Raw genomic sequence first — 25,645 nt, forward strand, 5'->3', positions numbered from 1 at the left:
GTATAAAATACGCGGCTGTCGTATTTGCGGAGCACGAGCCGACCGAAAGTATTCACGATAAAGTTGACACTAAATTAAAATAATTTTGATATATTTTATGACAAAAAATCAAAGAGAACTATTTTATCCATGCCTCGAACCAAATTTAAGTGTAAAAAATTATCCATAGGTGTTGATATAAGTACGTAAAGTTAAAAAACGACTATGCATGCGATCCGCAGTCAACGGTACTTCTATAAAAAAACGACAATAGATGTGATCCGCAGCTTACGGGTAAATAATTTGGAAAATAATGTATTATTAGATTAAAACCAATATTTTTAGCTTTTCCACTTTTTTATTTGACCAGCGACCGGGTTTCGTCGTTACCGACATCATCAGACTGGGTCGTCTGATGATGACCGGGTTTCGTCGTTACCGACATCACCAGTCTGATGATGTCGGTAACGACGAAACCCGGTCGCTGGTCAAATAAAAAAGTGGAAAAGCTAAAAATATTGGTTTTAATCTAATAATAAATTAAAAATGCAATTCCATCACGAAGTGTCAGTGGATAATATAAATCTATGGAAAATAATGGTAAAGTATTCCTTCAGATCGAGCGCTTTCTATGTGTTTTTGTATGGGATTCATGGTGGAATTCCGGATGAGGAAAACCACGTCGGTAGGTACGTCTGGTTGCGGGGGGGCTAATACATACAGAGTGGCTATATACTTTATACACCAATGTAAGTACAATAGTGGTTACTATTGTACATACTTATAATCTTTGGGAACCACTGTTAAATCTATGGAATCCGTGCGTGTTTTTGACAAGTCAACAAAATTCTGACGGAGATGTCAAAAATCTTATACGAAAATAAATATGATTTATCAAATGAAGATGGAATTCGCCAGGCCTGCGAAGAAATTGAGAAAGAAGAGGTGAAATATATCTTATTTTAAAAAGAATGGTATGATATCGAATGACTATAGTTTAATTTTTTATGAACATTCGATTTTAGGATGAAGTAAATGCTGCTCTGGAAGCTTTAATCCAAAGACAATGTCATCTCGGTGGTAAATTGAAGTCTATTAGCCAAGCTCTTCCTAATTTACAAAATCTTAAAGGAGATGCTTGCAAATTATCAGAGAGAATAACGTTTACATCTAATCTAGCGGAAAATGTCAGTGCTAAAGTTCGGCAGCTCGATGAGGCTAGAGTGAGTATTGAAAACATGAAAGCCCGCTGTATTTTATTTGTCGTTTACATTTTGGAAACTGAACCGTGATTTTAATCTGTGTAGAGTCGAGTTTCGGAGTGTCAGCAGCGAGTTCACGATCTCATCGACCTGCAACTTTGCAGCGAGGGAGTGCAAACTGCTTTAAAAAATGAAGACTATGAAAAGGGTATTTTTTTAAACTTTTTTAACTTTTCAATTCCAATAAGTTTTTATCATGACCTATGCTTTTATATTGTCTATAATCTCATGTCGCTCACTCCTTTCAAGAACGTCATAAATCAAAAAACTTGATTTTTCAAGAGAACTTTTTTAAAGTTTAAAAATATAATACAATGTATTAAAAATAAATATCAAGCCACTTATTGAAATTTTTTCTGTACAACAGATCTTTTTAAGTAAAACCTGAAGGTTTTTTCTCCATTTAAAAAATATTTACTATGTTTAAAAAAGTAATTAAACAATACCTTTTCTTCAAAATGCAAAAACAACACTTTCTGCCCTGTAGTGGGTAAATATTAAGTTAAAAATATGCCTCTTTTGCTGGGATATAGTACATTTTCTAGGCATTCCGAAAACATGCACACCTGAAAATTGACGATTTTTGACGTTTTTGAAAGGAGTGAGCGATGTGTGGTTTCATTATCCGCTGTGATAATGAACCAGCACATGTACCACCTAGAATGTTGCATTTATTATGTATCTCATTTGTTGGTGTAAAATTGTTTTTAGTTTCTACATGTGAAATTGCTTTAGTAATACACCGTCTTTCAATGATTTTCGTGGTCGTTGTGTCATTTTATATTTTGAATACGTTTGAACTTCCAGCCATTAATCTGTTATATTTTAGGTGCTGCACACGTCCATCGGTTCTTGTCTATGGATCCATTGATTTTGAGGCAAACTGCTGCTGATGTTTCGGATACTTCAGACAGTGAAGGTGCCAAGATAGAAAATAAATCTGTTAGTAGCAGTGCTGTCAACCAGTCTTGTGTTACTTTGCATAACGCTGCTGATAAACTCAGAACTGCCGTTACAAACAGGTTACTAGATTACTTCTTGGGATTTTCTCTCATTTTTCAAGTGTGTGTTTATCTATTCCAAAAGTATACTTTCACAAATGTTAAATATTTGTATTTTTAAACTGTACATCTGTAATCTGTTAAAATTGTTGACGACAAAGGATAATTGAACAAAATCAATAACTTAACCATATGGATTTTCATTTTTAATTCTATTTTAGGTTTAACGAAGCTGTCAAAAAAGAAGATTTGGCATCTGTTGAAAGATTTTTTAAGATCTTTCCTCTTCTAGGAATGCACGAAGATGGTCTTCAAAGATTTGCTGTTTATCTTTGTTCGAAGGTAAGTTAATATAAAATAATTGTTTTTGTGCATATAAAAATGTGTTCTATCTTTCATCTGTTTATTTTTAATAAGTATAGTTCTTTCTAAATTTGTAAACTTACTATTTTGCCAAAAGATTGCCGAATTGTATATTTTCTTAAAAGTTGTTACTTCTTCCGTTAATTTTGATTGTTCCATTATTCTATTTATTTTTTTGTTGTCTTTCAGATACAAGAGTCTTCTCAAAAGGCGTTACACAATGCATTAGACACAAGTTCCACTGACAAGAGGGCTAGTGTTATTTTTGCCGATACCCTGACATCACTGTTTGAGTCGATTGCCAAGACAATTGAAATTCAGCAGCCATTGATTGAAACATATTACGGGCCCGGGAGATTGCTCCCTGCCATCACAGTTTTGCAAAAGGAATGTGACCGGCAAGCCAGCAAAATTATGACCGAATTCACTAAGCTCAGGCAGCTAAATAAGATTATTTACCAAATTAATGATTATAATAAAAGCAACGGTTCAAGTTCCTCCGGTTCTACAAAAGAAAAACTTGATCCGAAAGCTTTAGATGTTTTGATTGGCGAAGTTTCCGTGATGCATTCGAGGATTGAATTGTTTTTCAAGTTCTTAAAACGTAGAATTTTGGTAAATACTGTTTTTAATTATCAACAAAATAATGCATTATCTATCTTCTTTCTTCCCTTGCTCAGCATTGAGCATCATGAACTCCTTTATTTTCTGGGACCTTGTGCATTATTCCCCTACATTTCTCAAGATCCTTGGGTAATGTAAGAGTTCATAATATAATTATTACAGTCACTAATTGACCTTACATTCATCAATGTTGCATACTTTATCAAAAAAGTCACCTGAAATTCATTGTTTGATGCTGTGTGCTATGCAAGGAGAATGATCACTGTGTTGATATGTAGTCAGTTAGTGACTTGCGTGGATAGAGTAATGCATTATTTGTGAATGTGCCAAAATGATTTTTTTTAACGAATTTTAATTTTCGATTTTCGTATTGCTCCAATCTATTTCAGAGTGATATTGAAGTTGGTGTTAGTGATGTCGAAAAAAAAACAGCGCTACAAAATGAATTAACAACTTTAATATCCAAATCTGCATTAAGTCGAACCGGTCAGGACTTATTAGGGCATTACTTGCTCATAGAAAGGTAAACTATCAATGCATCGCTATATTAGAATATCTATATTTCACTTGCTTATTATCTTGCAAGTTTTTAAAATTTAAAAGTGTCGGGTTGTGGTCCCTTGGTTAGTGTCGCGGACTCTTTTCTCGGTTCGAACCCACTCTACTACAATTTGATACCTATTTCTAATAATGAGCCGCTTAGGATCACAGGAATAGTATGAAATTTAAATATTAGTGTAATTAATTAAAACACAAATATTTCTCAATATCAAAAAAAAAATATATATATATATGAATCGTTTATTTAAAAAAATATGTTATTTCGCCTCGGTTATAAAAGAAACCGAGGATTAAATTTTTTTTATCAAATATTTCAGATACTTTATGGAAGAGAGTGTGAACATAGCTGTACAGATAGATGCTTTAGAAGATGGACAGTTGACCACTAGTTTGATTGACGATGTGTTCTTTATTATAAGAAAAGGAATCAGGTAATCAAATTTTTCTTCTTCTTCTTGGTGTATGCCTTGTAGCCTATTTTTAAGAGGGATTAGCCTACTTATATGTCGATTTCTAGTTGTAAATCTATATTTTTGATGGTCTGCTCGGGAATCGTCTACCTTGGGGTTTGCCGTGCAGTGCAATGTGTGGGAGTCTGGATGGTTTCATTCTCCTCTTTGTCTTCTTTGTTGCCTTCCCCACCTAACGACATCTTCGATCTCGGATATTTCTCTTTCCCTGGTGTTCCTAATTAGTTTAACTACTTTTAATAAAAATCTGATAAATTATTTAAAAGTTACACAAGGTATCCATTATTACTTGCACGAAGCTCATTCAACGCCGTTATAAAAAAAATGTGTCCTGAAATCATCTTAATTTTTTATTGTTATCTTATTTAGTTACATATTTATTATTATGGTGCTATTTCAGACGAGCATCATCTACTGGGAATATGGATGGTGTATGTGCAGTTGTTAATATGTCTAGTGGTATACTGGAGGGTTCAGTATGTAAAGCTCTTCGTAAAGCCCTCCGTCAGGGTTATCCTTGTGGTTATCTCGACCTGGCTCAGGCCTATTCCGCTATTCACACTACCATCCAACAGGGAAGGTTGCAACCATCAGATACGGAAGCTCAAAAAGCATTATTCCTGGTAAGAAATATTTATTTTGTTAGCAAAATTTTAAGTATTTCGCAGCTCAGTCTTTAATTTATTTTCTTATTTCGAAATTCTATCATGTATCGTAATGTTGCATATTTGTCTCAATGATTGCCTTTAGACTGCATGTGGCCTATTTTATTCCTTCTTTTGCCAACTCTTCCTTATATCCATATATCGGGGTTAGTACTAGGATTGAAATTGAACCTTAGATGGATTAAATAATTGGAGCGAATGGATAATGAGAGAACGACTATGAAAGTATATTTGGCAAATGCGAATGGGAGAAGAAAACGAGGATAAAATAAAACTTGGCACAAACTGAATAATCAGAACCGAAAATCTGGTGTCAAAAGTCTAAGCAAGAGGGCATGTATGGCTAGATGTATGGATGTGAAGGAAACTAGGAGTGTATGTCGGTACAGAAGAGTGCGGTATTCCATCCTCTCTGCCTGCCCCAGCAGAAAAACGGCATGATGGTAGTAATAGTATTAAATATATATGTATTATACCAAACTCAACCTTGGACTGCACTACGCACGCCACTTTTTGTATTATTTCATTATGTTTGTATGTTTGTATATTTCAAACCCTTATCCGCACCCCAATGGTGCATAGGGCACTGCATTATATAAACACCGTGGGATCTTGATTGTTAACACACGAAGGAAAGGTGATCAGCCCTCCGCTTCAGGTACCAGTCCAGGGTAATATTGAATAAATATTAGAGTGAAAAAATCACTTCTATTTATTTGACCCCCCCCTGGGAATCGAACGTGCTGACCATTACACTACGGAGGCGGACGTATGTTTGTATATACAGATATTATATTACCCAATTATTGATCATGTTTTGTAAATTTTAGGCACATCTTAATAACAGTGATGTAAGTGTTGAATATGTTGAGACACTGTGTCAATCCATGCTGAGTGAAATAATACAACTGCACACATCAATGAGTGAGAGTGAACGAGGAAAACTAGAAAGTTGTCTCTCAGGTAAATTTGGATTTGTATTATTTAATAACGAGTCATTTCAATTGTTTCTTTAATGTTTTTTTCCTGATATTTTGTGGCACATTTTATAAACTTAAAAAAATGAAACCGGTTTCGACAAGCACCTTGTCATCTTCATGGATGGATATGTCATCATCATATCAGCCCGTTGAGGTCCACTGCTAGACATAGGCCTCCTCCTACCGTCTCCACTCCTCGCGATCCTGCGCCGTCCCCATCCACTGTCTTCCAGCAAACTTCCTGATGTCGTTCACCCATCTCATCGGTGGACGTCCTTGAGGCCTCTGGTTCCTCGGTCTCCACACCAGAACGCGTTTCGTCCATCTGTCGTCAGTGATTCTGGCTATGTGATCGACTCATTTCCACTTCAGCCAAGCAATTCGCTCTACCACGTCGCAGACCTGTGTCTGGCGTCGGATCCAATCGTTCCTTATTCTGTCTCTTAATGTTATTCCAAGCATAATTCTCCTCTGTGCAACTTGCAACTTATGGGAGGATAGCTTGGTCAGAGTCATAGTTTCCGCGCCATAGGTTAAGACGGGTAGAATGCATTGGTTAAACACTCTAGTCTTGAGTGAGTTGGGAATGGGGCTTCGGGATGTGGAATTAAGGATGGATATGTACTAAGCTCAAAACTGAGATAAGGTTAGTAGGCAGGATAAGGAGTGGGTAATATAAGAGTGGGTAGTGTGGAGTTTTTATTATTATTTCTAGGAATAAGGAAAATATTTGATACAGGGCTATTACTTAAATACTTTTCCTGTTCCTTGAAATAAAAATGATAAAATACCCACGCCTCCATCTCTTCTAACTTCAAATCTCACTTAATTACCCTCTCCTTATACCACCTACTCACTTTACTATGAATATTTCTCAGTTTTAAGATTAGTACGTATCCATCCCTGAAGATGACAAGGTGCTTATCGAAACCGGTTGGAAAAAAGTACCAGAAACAAAAGTGGTCAAAAACAATGTTTAAGTTGTAATGAAGTTATTAGTTTATTATAAGGTTCATTTTAATTGTCATTGGAAAACGAAAAGTTTGAAAGAATTTTTATCAGGCACTTGATTTTAAAAATTTTTATTTTAGGTCTTTCGGGTGTCACAGTTAGTTTAAAAAGTGTCACTGAATATGGTCTACAGTTACTGAGATCAAGTGCTGTTAAACCTCGTTTGAATCCTTGGATAGATTCCTTCAATCAATATAATCATCATCCCAGTGAGGTACGTAATTGTAATATTTTCTGTAACCAAATTGATATAAAGTATGTATTGTATATTAGTTGTTTAAGTGACTCGTTTATAACTTGGAGAATCCCGGATTTGTGAACAAGGATTTGGGCACACTAAAAATATTGCGCATGTTAATTATGTTTTATATTCCATACACTTAACTTTTAATTAATATTAATATGGGTATTTTAAAACTGTAAGTGTTTTTATTTCGTTTAAAACTGATTTTGCTTATCTTTGTATGCCTTTATTTGTATATAAATTATATATTAATCAGTTTTTTTTATTGATGATACAATTTACCTTGTTTCTAGGATGATTTCGCTGCCTATGAGTCTGAAGAAAACTTTGCCCAAACTCTGATCATGAATTTGGACGGTCTCTTAACTCCATTCAAAGATGTGTTGACTCCCACAAACTTTGATTCTCTAGTTACAATTGTCACCGTGGATTGCAATCAGCGATGGGAAAAACTTATTTTAAAATCTTCATTCAATAGGGTAAAGAGTTTCATTTGATTCGACAATAATTTTTTCATAATATTTATACACTTTTAACTTGAATTCTACTTGGTAAATACCACTTTTCCATAAAATCTATTGTGACATGTTTTTCAATGCAATTAAACCTTTCGAGGGTGTTTGATAATCACAATGGATTTTAAAAAATAGTGCTATTTACCAAGTATAATTTAGTTAAGAAAGGTTTTAAATTCCATACTATTTATAGTTTCTACACATTATCAATAAGTTGTGTTACCATACCTTATGTCATGTTTCATTCCATTATGGATTGTTAATTTGAAAAATGTATTTTTGGTGCCCAAATTAATTATAAAGTTCATTAATTTTGAATTGAAATATTCAGGATAAATGGAGTTTATAATTATCTTATTAATTTATCCTTACTTAAAATATCTGTTCGCAATTCAATTGATTTGTATAGTAATGTTATTTTATATTCTTATGAATTTAGTCTGCCGTCGTACTGTTGTAGTAAGCGCGTTTGGCTACCGTCCTTAATGTGTTACATTTGATTCCCAGGAGGTCTTAATAAATATCATTGATTTTTCACTTTAACATTTATTTAATACCTTGAATTGGTACCTGAAACGCAAGACTGATCTCCTTGCCTTCATATAATTAACGATCAAGTAACATTGTGTCATCTGATGCTGTGCTCTATGTACTGTTGGGTGCAAATAAAGGTCAGAAGAGTAAAATTCATGCATTCTGTGCTTAGATTTGGATGGATAATTTTCTCCTTAAAGTAGTATTGCTATTTACCTTTTCCATATGATATTCCTTTTTTTTTATTCAGAAATAAATATATTATCACCATTATTCAAAAAAAAAAAATTACTCTTTTATAATACCACATATTTCATTACACACGACTAGTTTCGAAAACTACAGATATTTTCATCTACAGGTAAAAAGTAAGTAAGTTTTACTTTTCACCTGTAGATGAAAATATCTGTAGTTTTCGAAACCAGTCATGTGTAATGAAATGAAACTCTTTAAGTGGTATAATACACATGTTTAATTTTTTTTTAAATAATCGAGACGTCATTCCACAAAGTATATGCCGAATCAATAAATAATATTATCATTACATTATCACCATATTGTAATTTATTACTTAAACTTCTTCTTCCTGGCTACATCCCAACTTAGCGTCGACTGCCGGGCTCAGCTCTCGTTGTCAGGTTGTAGATCCTTCTGTCATGGACAACGTCACCTAGGCCATGTCTTCGAACCATGTTCTCTTTTTGCAGCATCCATGAATTTTTTGGTCTTCCTCTAGATATCTTTCGAGGAAGATCCATTTATATTTTATTACTCAAACTTGCTTGCATTATAATCCATTTTTTATTTTATCAACGACAGCTTGGCGGTCTGATAGTGGAGAGAGAGGTCCGCGCCGTGTGCTCTTACCTAGGCGGGCTATCTTCGTTCTCGGCGCGCGACCGGTTTGGGCGGCTGACGCAGGCGGCGGCACTCCTGGCCGTAGAGAAGCCTGCCGAGGCGGCGGAGTGGGCGGCGGGAGCAGCGTGGAGACTCACCCCGCAGGAGGTCCGACAGATACTGGCGCTCAGGTAAACTGACATTACATAATTTTGGAGAAACAAATAACTGACGGCCAAATTATTATTATTTTTATTTACATTAATTGTATACATTTTAAACATATTTAAAAAATATTTTGCAAAGACCCACCAAGCCACTTTGTGTCTTGTCGGTGGAGTTCTTTTTGAATACATTTTTTTTATTGTTTTTAACCATTTTAACCTAATAAACACATAAAAAAGACAGAAAAATTAAGAATATATACATTTCACAATTTTCATAAAATTTACTCTTTACCCATTCCCTTATTTTGCCTTTGTTCCATATTTTATTTTGACCTCTAACATCCGTCGGCAACAAATTAAAAATGTTTGGAACTATATATTGCAGTGTTCGACTCCCATATTTATTGTTTATTCTTGGGACTATCAAATCTTCATTGTGTGTAAATTGTGTATAGTGGTTGTATAGTAATAGATTTCGATATTTTTGTCTAGTTCGTTGTTGACTAATATTTTTAAAAAGACGCTTTTCTAAGTTTGCTAATAATAGTTTAAGTATGTCTAAATCTTTGTAAGTATATAAAAATGTTAGTAGGTATACAATCCTTAAAGAATTGTTATCCATACAATACTTCGAATTTATCATTTAAATTGTTCTGTCAGCCAATCGGTTGAACCTACTGATGGAAATGCCAATTGGAAGGGCAGTATCCCTGCTGAATCGTATCTTCTTGCATATCGACGTTTTTCACATCGGCGAGGGTGCCTTTAAGAGGAAAATATTACTTTTGGTGTAATTCTGGGTTATGTCCACTTTCTATCTGATTATTTTATTATTATTTTATCTACCTGTCCATACAAAGGCATGTATGAATGTATACAATGTGTGTATGTATGTTGATATGTGTGTTTGTGTATGTAATAACTTATAAAATATTTGTTTATGTAATATTTGATGTAAATTGTTATGTACATAAAAGAAAAAAGAAATAAATAAATGTGTAAATCATATCCTTCTCACAACTGATGTTACGACGCCATCTTGGTTTTTCTCTGTCGCACTCTATTTTATCGGCGAAACGCTTTTTAAAACGAAAAAAATAAAGGAATATATTATAGAAGTCGCACAGAGACTTTTTAATTTATGGAAAGAGAATATTTAATTTTATCTGGCATTTACAATTGATAAAATATGGTAACTAAAAGTTATATAAACGGAAGAAGAAAACTGCAGTCACCGAGAGTTATTCTGTGATTCCAGTACCATAGTTAGGCGCCTTGGGTTTAAGTTTTCTTTAAATAATTCTACACTTTTTTTTAAATTCTTTAAAAAAAATTAACAATCGTTTCACTTCTTTCAACAACGTCATATTTCAAAAAACTTGATTTTTCAGGAGATCGTTTTTAAAATTAAAAAATATAATAAAATCTATTAAAAATAAATATCAAGCCACTTATTGAACTTTTTACTGTGCAACAGATCTTTTTAGGTAAAACCTTAATATGTTTTCTCCATTTAAAAAATATTTAGTATATCAAGCCACTTTTCATCAAGAACTTTTTACTGTGCAACAGCAGATCTTTTTAGGTAAAACCTGAATGTTTTTTCTCCATTTGAAAAATATTTAGTTAGTTTAAAAAAATAATTAAACAATACCTTTTCTTTAAAATGCAGAAACAACACTTTCTGCCCTGTAGCGGGTAAATATTATGTTAAAAATATGCCGCTTTTGCTGGGATATAGTACATTTTCTGGGTAATCCGAAAACATGCACAACTTAATTTTGATGATTTTTGATAAATGACATTGTTGAAAGGAGTGAGCGATATGTTGAATACTTGTTGTTTTATTTTATTTGAAAATTTAAAAAACGACATATGGATAATGCTGACCCCACTTTTTATTTTTAATTTTGCAAAATTGAATGTTATTCTGATCTTCCATACGGATTGCATTTTTATCTTTTTTTTTACAGCTATTGTGCATTCATTCAATTGCAAATGGCTCTTTGAGTTCATCCAATTCATTGTATGCACATTTCTATGATATAGTATAACTGCATATGATACACTTTTTATTCAAAATGACAGCAATTATTTTTTTAAATGACTTAATTATCTCTAGGAAAACAATGCGACTGGAGTGCAAGTAATATTGATAAAAATTCCATTGGCATATTTTCCATTATGACTAATCTATTGTGATTTGTATTGAAAGGAAATATTATTCATAGCCAAATCAGTTATAGCAAATAAAAACCTTTCAGAAAAACCAAATTGGCAGTTCACAATAGAGTCCTGGCTTCAATCCAATGTATGGAAGTGAATCATGGAGTTGGCAAAAGAAGGATGAAAGTAGACTAAAAACAGTTGAAATGCGATTCAAATTCCATTATTAAAATACATTTATTTTTCTTTTGTATTTGTTGGTAAAGGTCATTGATTATCAAAATTTCGTGACTCCAACCCTGTTATATTATATTAGATGCTATCTTACATTTAAATGTGAATTTGTTTTTGTATATAAACAGATTTATTTTAACATTTAATAACATTTTATTACATACTGACTGTACTCAGCCATGCGTTGCTGTGGCTCAGTCTGGTTAAATGAAATATTAAAAAAAATACACACACATTACTAATATGTTTCAAATCACGCTGCTTGTAAATCAATAAAAATATTAAAAATATTTTGAACAGAGATTGACGGCAACTGTCAAGAAGCACGCTGTCTGCCATGAGCAATTTTAAGGATTGCGATACTTTTAACAGATGGCGCTGCTATTGGTGTTAAAAAAAACTATTTGCAGAAAAGCATGTTTTTGCCTGTGTCATAAAAACGTGGATACTTGAATGCAACGTTGTGTCTAAATTTGAATGCAGTTAGTGAATTATTTACATTTTTATTTATATAGAAGACTTATATACTTGTACATATTAAGGCCCAATATACGATAAATTGCTACTTAATTTATTTTGAACCCATGTAACATTTAACGTAATTGAATTTTTTGCATTGAAAAAAAAATCTTTGAAATAAATATATGGTTTTGAAAAGAAAAGATTTATTGAAAGGTAAGGAGTTTAAAAAAAAACGATAAAAATATGTTTTCAATATATTCTAAAAAGTGTTCGGAGACACGTCTGGCCCCTCGCGCGGCCGATCGCTTAATGAATTCGATGTTTGCGAGTAGAAGATGAGAAATAATCTCCTGCCGTGTAAAGTCTCGAAAGGAAATTGTATAATTACGCCTACGACTGTCGTGTTGTGTCCTGCGGTCTGGCAAGCTACCGGCGTTAGTATTGTGCCTTTGCGTGATCAGAACTTTGCATTCCGACACTAGTGAGGCAGGTTGGTACTCTGCGGAGCGACGTGATGTTTCCGGCTTCCCCTCCGCTCCTACATTACACTTCCTGGTTCCATTCAAATCGCATCCGGCGTCGCGCGACCCGGAGGACATTTCGCAAACCGCCCCCCTCACATTTTTGGCATTCGCAGAAATCGTAGGAAAATTATTTTCGACTTTGATAATAATGTGCGTCTAAAGTCCGTCATTTATATGATGCAGTGCCCTATGCACCATTGGGGTGAGGATAAGGGTTCGAAAGCGAAAATGAAAATCCACGGGTCTCGTACACACCTTGACACATTTTTTACGGGTATGCGACCCGGAGAGCCCTAGCAATTGGCGCTATTCTTCTCTTCCTACTACTATTTCTCTTCCATATTTCATCTCTTAAACTGATGTGGCCCACGACCTGTCTTGGTGGTAGGAACTTCACCTTCTCGGAGTCCATTAGTGGTCTTCAAAGGATGTGACTTCGGTTGCGAGCGAGGCCCTTTAAGATACTCTACTTTATAATTTAAAATGTTTAGTTTAAATTTTAAAATAAATTCATTTGTGTGAAATGAAAACACGTTCAATTTATTATTATATTAAAACCAATATTTTTAGCTTTTCCACTTTTTTTATTTGACCAGCGACCGGGTTTCGTCGTTACCGACATCATCAGATTGGTCTGATGATGTCGGTAACGACGAAACCCGGTCGCTGGTCAAATAAAAAAAAGTGGAAAAGCTAAAAATATTGGTTTTAATCTAATAAAAAATTTAAAATGCAATTCCATCACGAAGTGTCAGTGGATAATATAAATCTATTGAAAACACGTTCGATAAATTGATTGATTTTTTGGCGCGTTTACTGTATTTGCGGCAAAATCACGTAAACGTTTGAACGATCGCCAGGGCGACAGGTTTAGCAGGGTTGAATCACTCGGCGGGGGTCTCTGGTCACCGGGCGTAGTCGCAGAGCGAGTTGTGTATCGATCGTGAAGTACAGTAAGTCCTCTACTTATGTATTTAATTCGTTACAAAGGTTTTCGTGTAAGTCAAAAAATCGTGTAAGTCGAAAAAAAATATTTGCAGTTTTTTTTTATACATTTTATACATGGTATGTATGCCCTAGTTTCAAAGGATACATACATGTTTTTAATAAAGAAATATTATTTTTAGAAGTTGTTATTTAATCATAGTCGTCCGCCTCCGTAGTGCAATGGTCAGCACGCTCGGCTACCGTTCTGGAGGCTTAAAATTATTTTAATTTTCTATTACACAAAGTGAATGATGAATGATAAGGAGAGTGTTATATTTCCACAAAATTAAGCATTTGGACACACTCAAAATGTTGTAAATGAATTATCTGGTCAAATTATAAGCTTATGCTGGAGGTCCTGGGTTCGATTCCCAGTGGAGGTCAAATAAATATAAGTGATTTTTTCACTCTAATATTTATTCAATATTACCCTGGACTGGTACCTGAAGTGGAGGGCTGATCACCTTTTCTTCATGTGTTAACGATCAAGATAACACTGTGTTTGTATAATGCAGTGCCCTATGCACCATTGGGGTGCGGATAAGGGTTTGAATTGAAGTTTAATCACATTCGTGCATAATCATTTCTGTGTATACAGAGTTCCATTGAAATACAAAAAAGGTAGGTACTTATTAATTTATGTATATAATTTTCAACTCCTAAACTGATTTTAATAGTCTTCTAAATCGTATTTCATTATTAAAAACACATAAAAATAAATTTTGTGACAATTTTTTCACCTTTTTATGGTATTGTTTATGTAATCAAACGACTTAAGATTTTTTTTAAATCGTGTAAGTACGAATTCGCGTAAGTCGAAATCACGTAAATAGAAGACTTACTGTACAGGGTTACTCGCAGATAAATGGATCAGAGCTCTGTGCGCCGGGGACCAACTTGGTCGCCGGGAGATCTGAAAAATGGACCAACTCGATTAGCTGTAATTCGCTGCGACAGTTTGTTGTGTCTCACGTACTCCCCGTGCTACGTTTGTTCCTTCTTGGCTGCCTTCAGATATCGTTCAATGTTACTCTCTTGAAATACGAATTATAGTAATAAAATAAAAGTCCTTTGTCCGTTGTCTGTCATTGTATGTACTTGTATTGGGGTTTTAACTTCTTAAATTGGGTTCACTAATTGTTTTTGCAGTCATTTTCTGGTGATGTTTATTAATTTTTAACATAAAATTTTTGCTTATAAATACCACTATTTCTTAAAATCTATTGGGACAGGTGTTTCTATGCATTGATCTTCATTATCAATCGCCATAATGATGTTGACTGGCATAGAAATACGTGTCACCATAGATTTTAAGAAGTAGTGGTATTTACCGTGTAAAATAAATAAAATAAAATAAAAATAATCTGAAATTTTAAAAATAATGAACAAATAAATAAATGAAGTAAATAAAATAAATGAAAGGGAAAAAAATATCAATCACCGTAACGATGTTAAACACGCATCACAATAGATATCTAATTACATTTCTTGTGTTTCTGAAACGTTCAACAGATGGCGCTGCTATTGCATGAAAAATAGTTTTTCAAAAAGGTATGTTTCAAAGCAAAAGGTCAATTACTTTAGGAGATTAAAAATTTTGAACAAACGTAAATTTACATTTTTATTTAAATATAATAGATATTAAAACGCGCGCTTTTTCAATTTGCTCAAAACAATCGTCGAATAACTTAAGGAGATTTAAAATTTTGAACAAACGAATATGTACGTTTAATTTTATTTTTATTGTATATTTTTTGTAGATACAATCAACAAACTTCTAATAAAACAGTACCCGCCCATGTTATACCAGTAATCCAATCTCCTTTTTATTTTTACATTTCGTTCGTGCTTTTGTTGTAGTTTTAAATTAAAACGAAGCATATAATAAAAGCTGTGAACAAAGCCTTATCGTCAATCGTACGTTTTACCAAAGACCTTAATGTTTTCACGTATGCAAATTACTGTCGAGCTCTGCGTGATATTTCAAGCATGCTCTCTAAATAATACCCGTAATACCGGCTAAAGAACTAGTAGGTATATAAAATTTCTAGTGATTTCATTTTACGTTCAATAACACTGGCCAACAATTTACAACTTTTATTTTGTAACTGGCGTGAAAATACCTGATCTTTATGCACTTTGCGTAGCTGAATTAAAAAAAAAACAAGAGCAAACAAATGTAGCACGTCAGATTTTTTAGTTATGGATATTTTTAATTCTGATATTGACTAAAGTTTATCTTATTTTTACGTAAAAATATGTAAAAACATATAATGCTATCGTATTCAATATTAATAAGTTAATATATTTCCATTGTTACTCCATAATTATCAATACTATTTTTGAATCCCTTAGACCTTAGACTAAAACATGTCTAGATAGCAACCACTATTATGGTTTCAACGTATGGGGTCCATACAAACAATAATATGACTCTAATATGAACATCAAAACTTGACGTGATACAAGCTTGTCACCATATAGACTTTGAATAAAAACGATTAACTTAGTCCAAATCAGTCATCAAAATTTCAGTTACAAAATCATTGTTGACCAATGTATTTTATTATTAAACGGAATAAATAAAAAACAAATTGGAAAATCTGCTTAAAATTATTAGAGGCATATGATGTTTTTTAAATTTCAGGATCTCTCTAAACTGCACGATTTTTTAAAAAGTTTGCTATACTGTGAATTCTCCATTTACACGGTAGATTCGTTCCACGCGATACCGTGTAAATAAAGTATACTAAAACAAAAAAATGATTTCTTTGCATAAAAAAATATGTAAAATTTCAAAAATTTAATTTCATTATTGCTAACTTAATTTTATTTAACAAAAAAATAGTTAAATAAAATGCAACCAAAATTTACAATATTTTAAGTGTGTCCAAATATTTGTGTAAAAATGAGTTATTTTTATATTGACATCTCAACATGAATGAAGAAAGATATGGAAGTCTGGGTGAGGCTTGCGAAGTCATAGGCTGGTTTGACTCACCACTTTATACATGTGTAACACTCACTTTTTAAGTGTATTGATTAATTAAAATCAATTAATTAATTATGTGAACCGATGGTTTAAGTGATCAACCTATGACAAGGTCGCGAGACCTGTAAATACCCAGACTTCCATATTCGTCTAAAAAATTCTATGAACTTAAAAGAAATACAAAAAAATCCAAAAGGCATAATCCGACACAAAATATTAGAATCTAGTGAGGTTTGATAAAATACCATTTTAAAAATACGATGTAAGTACTGACAAAAAAAAGTTGTATCTCACAGAAATTCTTTATTGCCACTCCGACAGGCTCCTTCCCATTTTTGAATTCCATTATTATTTTTTTTAAATTCGTTTCCAGCCAAACATAATATTTATTTTGGTATCTTTCTTCTATATTGTATACACGAGGGCTTATAAAAATTGAACGCCTCTAGGCAAAAGAAGTTTACATCTGTGAAAAATTTGTTTTGCCAGTTTAAGATCTGGTACTTTTAAGTATGGGTAATGATGTGCGATGTTTTGTTTTTTTTTTTATGAATGCCATCAAAAATAGTAGAACGTATTTTTGACATTCTGATACCAAAAATAGTAGAACGCATTTTTGACATTCTGATACCAAAAATATTAGAACGCATTTTTGACATTCTGCCGGGACAGGGCTTCAAATGTTTTTTGAGTTCGTAATCAACCAACATTTCTTAATTATTACCGCAGGGGTAGGCAGAGAGGATGGAACTTCACACTCTTGTGTCCTGACATACACTCCTCGCCTCCTTCGCATCCATACATCTAGTTATACATGTCCTCCGATTACGCAGACTTTTGACACCACCAGATTCTAGGATCTGATCGTGCCAAGTCTTTTTCGGCCGTCCCGTTCTGTTCTCCCGCTCACATTTGCCAAGTTTACTTTCTTAGTCATTTTCTCGTCATCCATTCGCTCCAATTATTTAATCCATCTAAGGTTTGATTTGTATCCTGGTACCCACCCCGATGTATGGAAGTAAGGTAGAGTGGGCAAAATAAGGATTAATACAAGCTGAATGCAGTCTAAACGCGATCACTCAGACAGATATGCGACATTACGATATTGCTAAGTCCATTGTTTACTTCCATGCATTAGGGTTGGAACCAAGACTCGATTGCGCACTGCCAGTTTAGCTATCCCGCTTAAATGTGTAATTCAACTCGATGCCAGTATTATCTCGACAATAAAACTTGTCGGGACAGTTAAAGTTGGGACATATAATTTTACCGTAAATATCTCCTCGTTTGCATCGTAATTCGTAATATCCCAGACGGAGTTTTTGGCTGAATTCGGTATATCGAGTTTATGACGCACATTTTCAGTTTTCGCGGAAGTTTGTCGATTGCGAACATTAAAAGCTGTTTAGGTACGGACCGTAAAAATTGCATCATTTATACCAGAGTGCACGGAGCGTCGTATTCCTCGATGAAACTTTTGATGAAAGCACTCTCAAATAGTAAATATTTTCAAAAAGTACTATAAAATTTCGATAAAGATTAGCAAGTTATATGTCTTAAGGCGGGATATTCGATAGCCCGCAACTTAATTTTCTTTAAACTCAGGTAACATTTGACGTATTTGATTTTTTTTCTTAACCCTTTGGACGCGTAAATCTACTAAAGTCGCCCGATTTTTTTTCCTTTGGACGCTTAAATCGACTGTAATCCATAGCTTGTTAAAGCCATGGACTACCATAAAGTAAACAATTAAAGAAAATAAAAGGAATTTTATAGAATCCTTTTTTTTGTATGGAAAATTTGCATTTTTTAAATCAACTTAAATTTTTTGCTTAACGCTTTCAAAGGGTCAAAACACCGTTTTTGTATTGAAAATATAAGCTTTGTCCGGAATAAATATGTGGTTTTGAAAAGAAAAGAGTTATTGAAAGGTAAGGAGTTTCAAAAAATATATTTAAAAAATGTGCTTATTGATACGTCGCTTTCTGAATTGTGTTTGCGAGTTTCCCTCAATACTTTTGAGTTGGTTTTATGTTGCAGAGAATCGTATTTTCGACGTTTTTAATTTCGCAACAACATTTTTGAGTGTGTTCAAATCGTTGGTCACAAATCTGGGTTTCTCTTAGGAGTTATTTCGTCACACTTGGGAGTAATTTTTATATTGACATCTCAACATATTTGAAGAGGAATATGAAATAAAAAAAAAAACAAAGATAAAGAATAAAAAAGAAAATGGATCGCTGGATATTTACAGGGTTTATGACTTATCAAAGACTGGTTAAGTGATCACTTTACGCACGTATAACATTCACCATTCTGCCCATGATTGGCAACCGCACTGTTCAAATTTTAACCACCCTATGATAGGTCATAAGCCCTGTAAATACTTAAACTTCCATCTTCAGTTAAATTGGGTTCACAGCACATTTTATTTTAAATCATTTTTGGATCTAATTGTACGAGTATAAATACATTTTTCCTTTCTGAAGAGTTTGTTTGAAAGGCGATATGTGAGGTGATGCTACGTCGCGTCGCCCCTTAAATGATAACTCGAGTGTTACATTCTCCCACACTATTAATATCTGTCCTTTATTGTGTCTCTTACGAAAATGGCCATTAGATGTCTGTTTAGTTGCCTAGTAAAGAGTAATTTCTCCACTTCAGGCGTCATTAATGCCCACCCCTGTCTCCTCACCCCCTCATCTCCCCTCATCCCCTCAAACCTCTCATCGCCCCTCACCACTCCACCTCGAGTGCACACACTCAATATTAGCACAGCCGAGTGTCGACTATCTCCCTACATTGTAGCACATTATGTCGCCCGTGTTTGGTAATGTGCTGTATTGTTTACGACTCCTTTTATACTGATGATAGCCCTTGTGATTATTTCTTCAGCGTACAGAGAGCTACAAGATCCAAGACACAGAAACGCATCAAACAGAATCACATATCACATATCTCTTTTGCAGGTCAAAAAAACTTTGATTAGTATGCCATAAAGTTCTACAACTTGCTCCCATTATCAATAAAGTCATTAAATATTGAAACTAAATATAAAAGTGCTATTCGTAAATAATGGAAGTAGGCAGCTCTGAATTAGACTGCATTATTCACCTATGTCGTATTTGATGAGGGCACATTACCGTAATCTGTAATTTGTAATTATGTATATGATGAAAATAAATAAATAAACACAGTAGCATGTCCAAATGACGCAAGCTAATACGAGTGCGGGTGTGTGACCCGAGTGCACAGCCACCCTTTATTTATTTATTTGAAATTTTGTGTAGCGCTGTTTTTTTGAAAAATCACTTCAACGGCGATTTACAATTTGATGCTTTATGTATGCGGTTAATTTGATGCTTTACGTCTTATCTGCTATTTCTCCTCTATTTCCTTTCCCAAAGAGTGCATTCATTACCCTGAGGTCCTCCACTTACGTCATCCGTATTCCTTCGAATGCATTTAACTCCCAATATCTGGAGCGCAGAACTTTTCATTTACTTCGTTTAATTAATTATCAAATTGAAACCGCATCGATCCGATACGATGCCCAATGCATTATTTTGGTCGCGGATATGCTCCCAAGAGGTGTGTCAGTTAGGTAGCTGAAATAATAATAAAATTAAAATGTCCATTTATATAAAATGTATGTGTTCTAAAGTATTATTTTTATCAAGTAAATAAATACCAAAAAATGTCAGGACTCCCATGTTCCCATCACAAAAACAGCTTTGTCTCTGTTATGAGTTGTAAAATGTCAATTTTTAGTTTTGTTTATCGATGAAAAATGAGGACTCTCAATAATCTAGTAAACAAAGATAGTACAAATAATAATATGCAATTTACAATAATATTTCGAACAGTTAAATTATCACTAAAACACTTATTTTTTGCCACTTTTTTATAGTTCAAGTGACAAAAAACAAGTGTTTTATTTATAACTTAATCATATCTGCATGCCGAAATAACATTTCAAGCAATTTTTAAAAATCGCCATGTGATATTCTGACTAGTTTCCCACTGCCAGTAATAAATACATCTGATTTCAACAAACTTTACCTCTAGTTCTGTTTTTTTACAAAACGAAACAAAACATCGACAATTTACTTTTGTTGACTTGAAAATTTCAATGAAACAATCGTTTTTTGTTAGCTGTACCTATTTGCCTGGTCTAGCTGCCACTCTCGAATTATTAAATAAACAACTTTAAAATACATTAATGTGGGATATTATGCCCCGGCGATTGTGCCCGTAATGGCGGCTTTATCACGGCGGCTTTTAAAATAATTTCACCATTTGTAGCACATATTTATTGTTTTCGCCCCTTTTGCTGAAATTTGAAATTATTTAATATACGCGTAGTATTAGCAAAATTTATCCCGTGAATTATTCCAACCATTATGGGTTATTATGTCGTTTATTAGGTAAATTTTCCATTTTTCGCGGTGTTTCCCTCCATTTCAATATATTATTACTACGCACGCACGATATTTTATTATTTTTCGTTTCATGATGTTATTCAGTTGCAATTTGAAAGTATTTACGCCTTTTTTGCTCCTTCAATCTATTAAATTCAACTTGTCTTTATTGTGAATGTCATTAGTTTATAAGATTTTGTATTATTACGTTAGAAAATACAAATCGAGCATATACTAAGCTTATCATGTAGACTTGATGAACAGGGAGCGTACTACTAGAGAGATGATGAAGTCAGATGAGCTCGCTGGCAATGACAATACTGGAATCCAGTACCGCGACAGCCCCCATCTGTGCTCCACAAACAGGTATATGAGGTTGGAGCTCTTCATTAGCCTCTCAAAGAGTCGCACTGATAAAAAAAAAAGAAATGGCGCCTACCTTCTCCTCATCTTTCAACGTCAAAAAGTACATATCTTAAATTTAGGTCAAGCTACACATACGGTGTTTTTTTATGATGAATGTATTGAAACACGTGTCATAATAGATTTAAGGAAATAGTGGTATTCACTAAGTCAAATTTAAAAAAAATAAATCTCCCCTGATAATTTGCAAAACATATAAACAATTAGTACTCTAGGGCCTAATAAGCGTTACGTAAGTTTATTGCAACATTTTGAGTGTGTCCAAATACTTGTTCACAAAATCTGGATTATCTCCAATTACAGGAGTTATTTTCATATTATTTTTTGACATCTCATCAAAGATGACGAAGAATATGGAAGTCTGGGCATTTACGGGGCTGACGACCGTCATAGGGTGGTTTAAGTGATCACCTTACACACGTGTAATGGGTAGAATTGGTGAATGTTACACGTGTGTAAAGTGATCACTTAAACCATCCTATGACGGTCGTCAGCCCCGTAAATGCCCAGACTTCCATATTCTTCTTCATCTTTGATGAGATGTCAAAAAATAATAAGTTTATTGCAGTAGTCTATGCATTACGGTAGGCCTAGATCTTATGAAAGTTAAGTCAATTTCATAAATAATTTTGGAAAATCTAATTCGAAAATTCCTTTTCTGATGGAATCCACTGTATAAGCAATTATATCCACTATTCCTGCTGGTTATGTATATACTAAAAAAAATATCCTCACCCGATATTTTTTCGATGACGTATCTAAAAAAAAATATGTAAATGTTCGATTATTCAGAATCTTATATCTTACAATTATGTTATTTACCGATTACTTTGTTTTTTTTTCTTTTCACAACGTTGCATTACTAATTACGAAGAACCATATAAGCCTCATTTGATTTTATGTCAGTGCCTTTTGCAACACCGTACGTATTCGTAATATCGTTAATATTCAAGACATTGTTTCTAGTAATAAAACGTAGTAAAGATATCTGTAATTGTATTTTCAAGGTATGTATGTTCACGTTTGTTGCATTTCAGGACGTTTGCTTAAGATTTCTCCCGTTTCGTATCGAGTTTCGTCTCGGGTTATTAAACCCACATTTACTTAGTGGGAACTTCTTGATACCGAGCTTTTTCAGATTCCCTCGCTAAGGGGATATTCTATTACAAATCGGCATTTTTATTCTGGTTTTTACTCGTGAAATTTGCACATATTGAATATACAAAATAGATGAACATTTAAGTATTTTATAAAAAAAAATTATGTCTGACCTTTATAAACCCTTAAACACATGCTGTGATCCGATGTTCTTTTTTTACATACTGTATACTTATCTACTGCTTATTTTCTAAAAAAAGGCATTATTTTCATATTTAACAAACGAAGAGAGAAAACTTACTATACATATATGTCTCCGTGGTGTAACGGTTAGCGTGTTTAGCTACCGTACTGAAAGTCCCGGGTTCGATTCCCAGGGGGGCGTAAATAAATTTTAATGATTTCACAATCTAATATTTATTAAATATTACCCTGGACTGGTCCCTAAGGAGTGATCACCTGGCCTTCATATAAGCAACGATTGCGATAATACTGTCAATATGATGCACCCCAATGGTGCATAGGGCACTGCATCATATAAACGCAGTGTTACCTTGATCGTTAACACATGAAGGAAAGGTGATCAGCCCTCCGCTTCAGGTACCAGTCCAGGGTAATATTGAATATATATTAGTGTGAAAAAATCACTAATATTTATTTGACCACCCCTGGGAATCGAACCCGGGACCTCCAGAACGGTAGCCGAGCGTGCTGACCATTACACTAAGGAGGTGGAACTAAGGTGCGGATAAGGGTAAGAAGAAGGAAGGCATATATGAATTCCTCGTATTGTAGAAAAAGGTGACCGTTTCGCTTTAGGATTTGTACCCGGATCTTCTGTGTCCGGTCAGATGTACTTGTTCTTTAAGCCAAACGATTCTCCATATAAACCGAGATACCGAGGAAATCCTATTTGTCAAACTTAGTAACATTCTTTAGCTTCAACCACGAAAACCGACTAACCTTTGTTTGTTTCTCCTCACGTGCGCATACGATGGTCTTCTTCGTTGTCTTCCTACTTAACGACATCTTCGAAATAGCATATATTCTGTTATCCTGGTGTTCCTTTTTCTATCTAGTAGACTCTTGCCAGATATTTATTTATTTATTAATTGAACGGCTAATGCCTTTAACATAATACATATAAGTATAAAGTATCTTCATATATAATAATACACTAATAGAGAAACAAAAAGTCTAAAACATAAAATAATAATAAAATAACAAAGCTCTGGTAAATACACGTCTCCTTCATACACTATCAGCGAGCAGCGAGAGACAACGTTTAAAATTATCCATTATAATATGGAGAAGAAATGCTGAGAAAGAACAGACTTCAAGGTGGATAACAATATATTATTAACAAAAATTTATTGTATAATTAATATATTATATAACAAAAGCTCATTAGAGTCTTTATTTTTGACAATCTTTACGCGTTTTTTGTTACTGCGGTGTCTGTTCTGCATTTGATCCCACATGTCATGATGAATCGCACACAAGTTTTATATATGTATTTTAATTTTGCTATGAAATGTTAGTATAAAAAAAACACAAAGTCGATTTTTGAAATCTTTTCACTAGTTCTGGGTCTTGGGACATACAAAAGGTGACTGGTTCCTACGGTTGACGCTCATTGTTACTTATTGTCATCTGTATCCCATCAAATATATTTTACTCCTAAATCCAAGAATCTTGGTCGCATAAATGATCATCTCGCTATTATATAATTAATGATCATGTTATCACCGGGTCGATGCTATGCGATGCCTTTTGCACCTTTCGCTGTGTATAGAGATGAAATAATTAACCTAATATCATTGATTGATTCGGCAGTCATCCTGTGGTAAACTTAGATTAAAAAGAAATGTAATATTTTTTCGCGTGAGGTCTGTAATGAATCGCGAGCGAATTCCGGTATGAAATATGAGTTAGATACACTCTATGAGTTATTAATTCATCTTGAAAAATATTGCTTGGAATGTTGTATTTTCGGACATTTGTACATCGCGTGTGGAAAAGCATTGTTTAACAGAATAGTCCTACGTGCCCGCGCGTGAAATATTGAGCAATGTGCACACGACGAGCGCAACTCGCCGCACAATAGTCCAAGCAAAAATTCTTGCTGGCCAAAAAGGTTATGATTCTTTTAATTCATAACTTTCAAATATTATTTCTGTCATTGTAAATCAGTAATACAAGGTGCGGCAGATAACTATGCTAATTTGTATTAAACGCCAATCCTAATACGAAATTTGGAGCGGCATGATAGTTTTATAAGCTGTACTGGTTATTGATGAGTTTGCAAACGAAATTTAAGATATCCCCTTTCGAATGAGACCAATTTCACCATTCTGCGACCCTTCTATAAGGCTTGGCTCCAAATACAAATCAGCAAACTTATCTGCCGCACCCTGTAGAGTAGTCAACTAACGATGCTGCTTACTTACAAGTAAAAATAAACTTTAGGTGGTTATCACATTTTTCAACCCCTTAAAGCACGCAGCTTTAAAACTACCATCCCGCTCGAAATTCGGTATCAGAATTGGCGCCACATACAAATCAGCGAAGGTAGTTACCACACCCTGCAGGATAGTCAACTAGCAATCCTGCTTAGATACTTACAAGTAAAAATAAACTTATTTCTTAAACTACCATGCCGCTCAAAATTCAGTATAATATTTTCTTCAGCATGAATTCAAAAGAGGCGAAGAATGTTTGTTGCGTTCTATTCTCTCGAGGATGGGGCATAATGGTTGGTTAGTTTTTATTTTATTTTTTAGATGGTAATTGCATTTATTATTTACCCTGATTGTCATGTACAAGGTTTATTTGTCATTAAGTGGATTTTCGTTTCTTCCATCTAATTCAATATGTTTTTATTTGAATCTGTATTGAGAAGAGGATGGATAACCTAGTGTGGGCCAATCAGGAACTTTTCAGCATTTGCTCATTGCTGGTTACTTAGCATCGGCCGGATAGGATTGTAGTTTGGACCACTGTGCGCCGGCCTGCGGGGTACTTTTGCCGTAGCGCCTGAGTCGGAAAACCCGTCTCATTATGCAAACTTGAATGCACATCCGTCGCATTATGAATTCCCTAAGTGTCGCGCAGTCATGCAGACA

General features: G+C 34.1%; 1 protein-coding gene across 1 annotated transcript in view; it reads left to right on the forward strand.

The window, feature by feature from the left end:
- Window positions 1-790: 790 nt before the first annotated feature.
- The window catches only part of Cog4 (conserved oligomeric Golgi complex subunit 4), an 89,187-nt gene continuing 64,332 nt past the window's right edge, over window positions 791-25,645 (forward strand). The window contains exons 1-13 of the mRNA XM_088274041.1: window positions 791-924; window positions 1,005-1,202; window positions 1,287-1,389; window positions 2,071-2,263; window positions 2,464-2,584; window positions 2,795-3,220; window positions 3,619-3,752; window positions 4,108-4,221; window positions 4,661-4,883; window positions 5,756-5,888; window positions 6,997-7,130; window positions 7,454-7,639; window positions 9,029-9,237. Coding sequence (XP_088130167.1) covers window positions 838-924; window positions 1,005-1,202; window positions 1,287-1,389; window positions 2,071-2,263; window positions 2,464-2,584; window positions 2,795-3,220; window positions 3,619-3,752; window positions 4,108-4,221; window positions 4,661-4,883; window positions 5,756-5,888; window positions 6,997-7,130; window positions 7,454-7,639; window positions 9,029-9,237 — 2,261 coding nt within the window. The 5' untranslated portion in view covers window positions 791-837. The remainder of the gene's footprint in view (window positions 925-1,004; window positions 1,203-1,286; window positions 1,390-2,070; window positions 2,264-2,463; window positions 2,585-2,794; window positions 3,221-3,618; window positions 3,753-4,107; window positions 4,222-4,660; window positions 4,884-5,755; window positions 5,889-6,996; window positions 7,131-7,453; window positions 7,640-9,028; window positions 9,238-25,645) is intronic.

This window comes from Brachycentrus maculatus, unplaced genomic scaffold, assembly GCF_059751285.1.
Source record: "Brachycentrus maculatus isolate JH-2025_06_01 unplaced genomic scaffold, ASM5975128v1 h1tg000626l, whole genome shotgun sequence".
Classification (NCBI taxonomy): domain Eukaryota; kingdom Metazoa; phylum Arthropoda; class Insecta; order Trichoptera; family Brachycentridae; genus Brachycentrus; species Brachycentrus maculatus.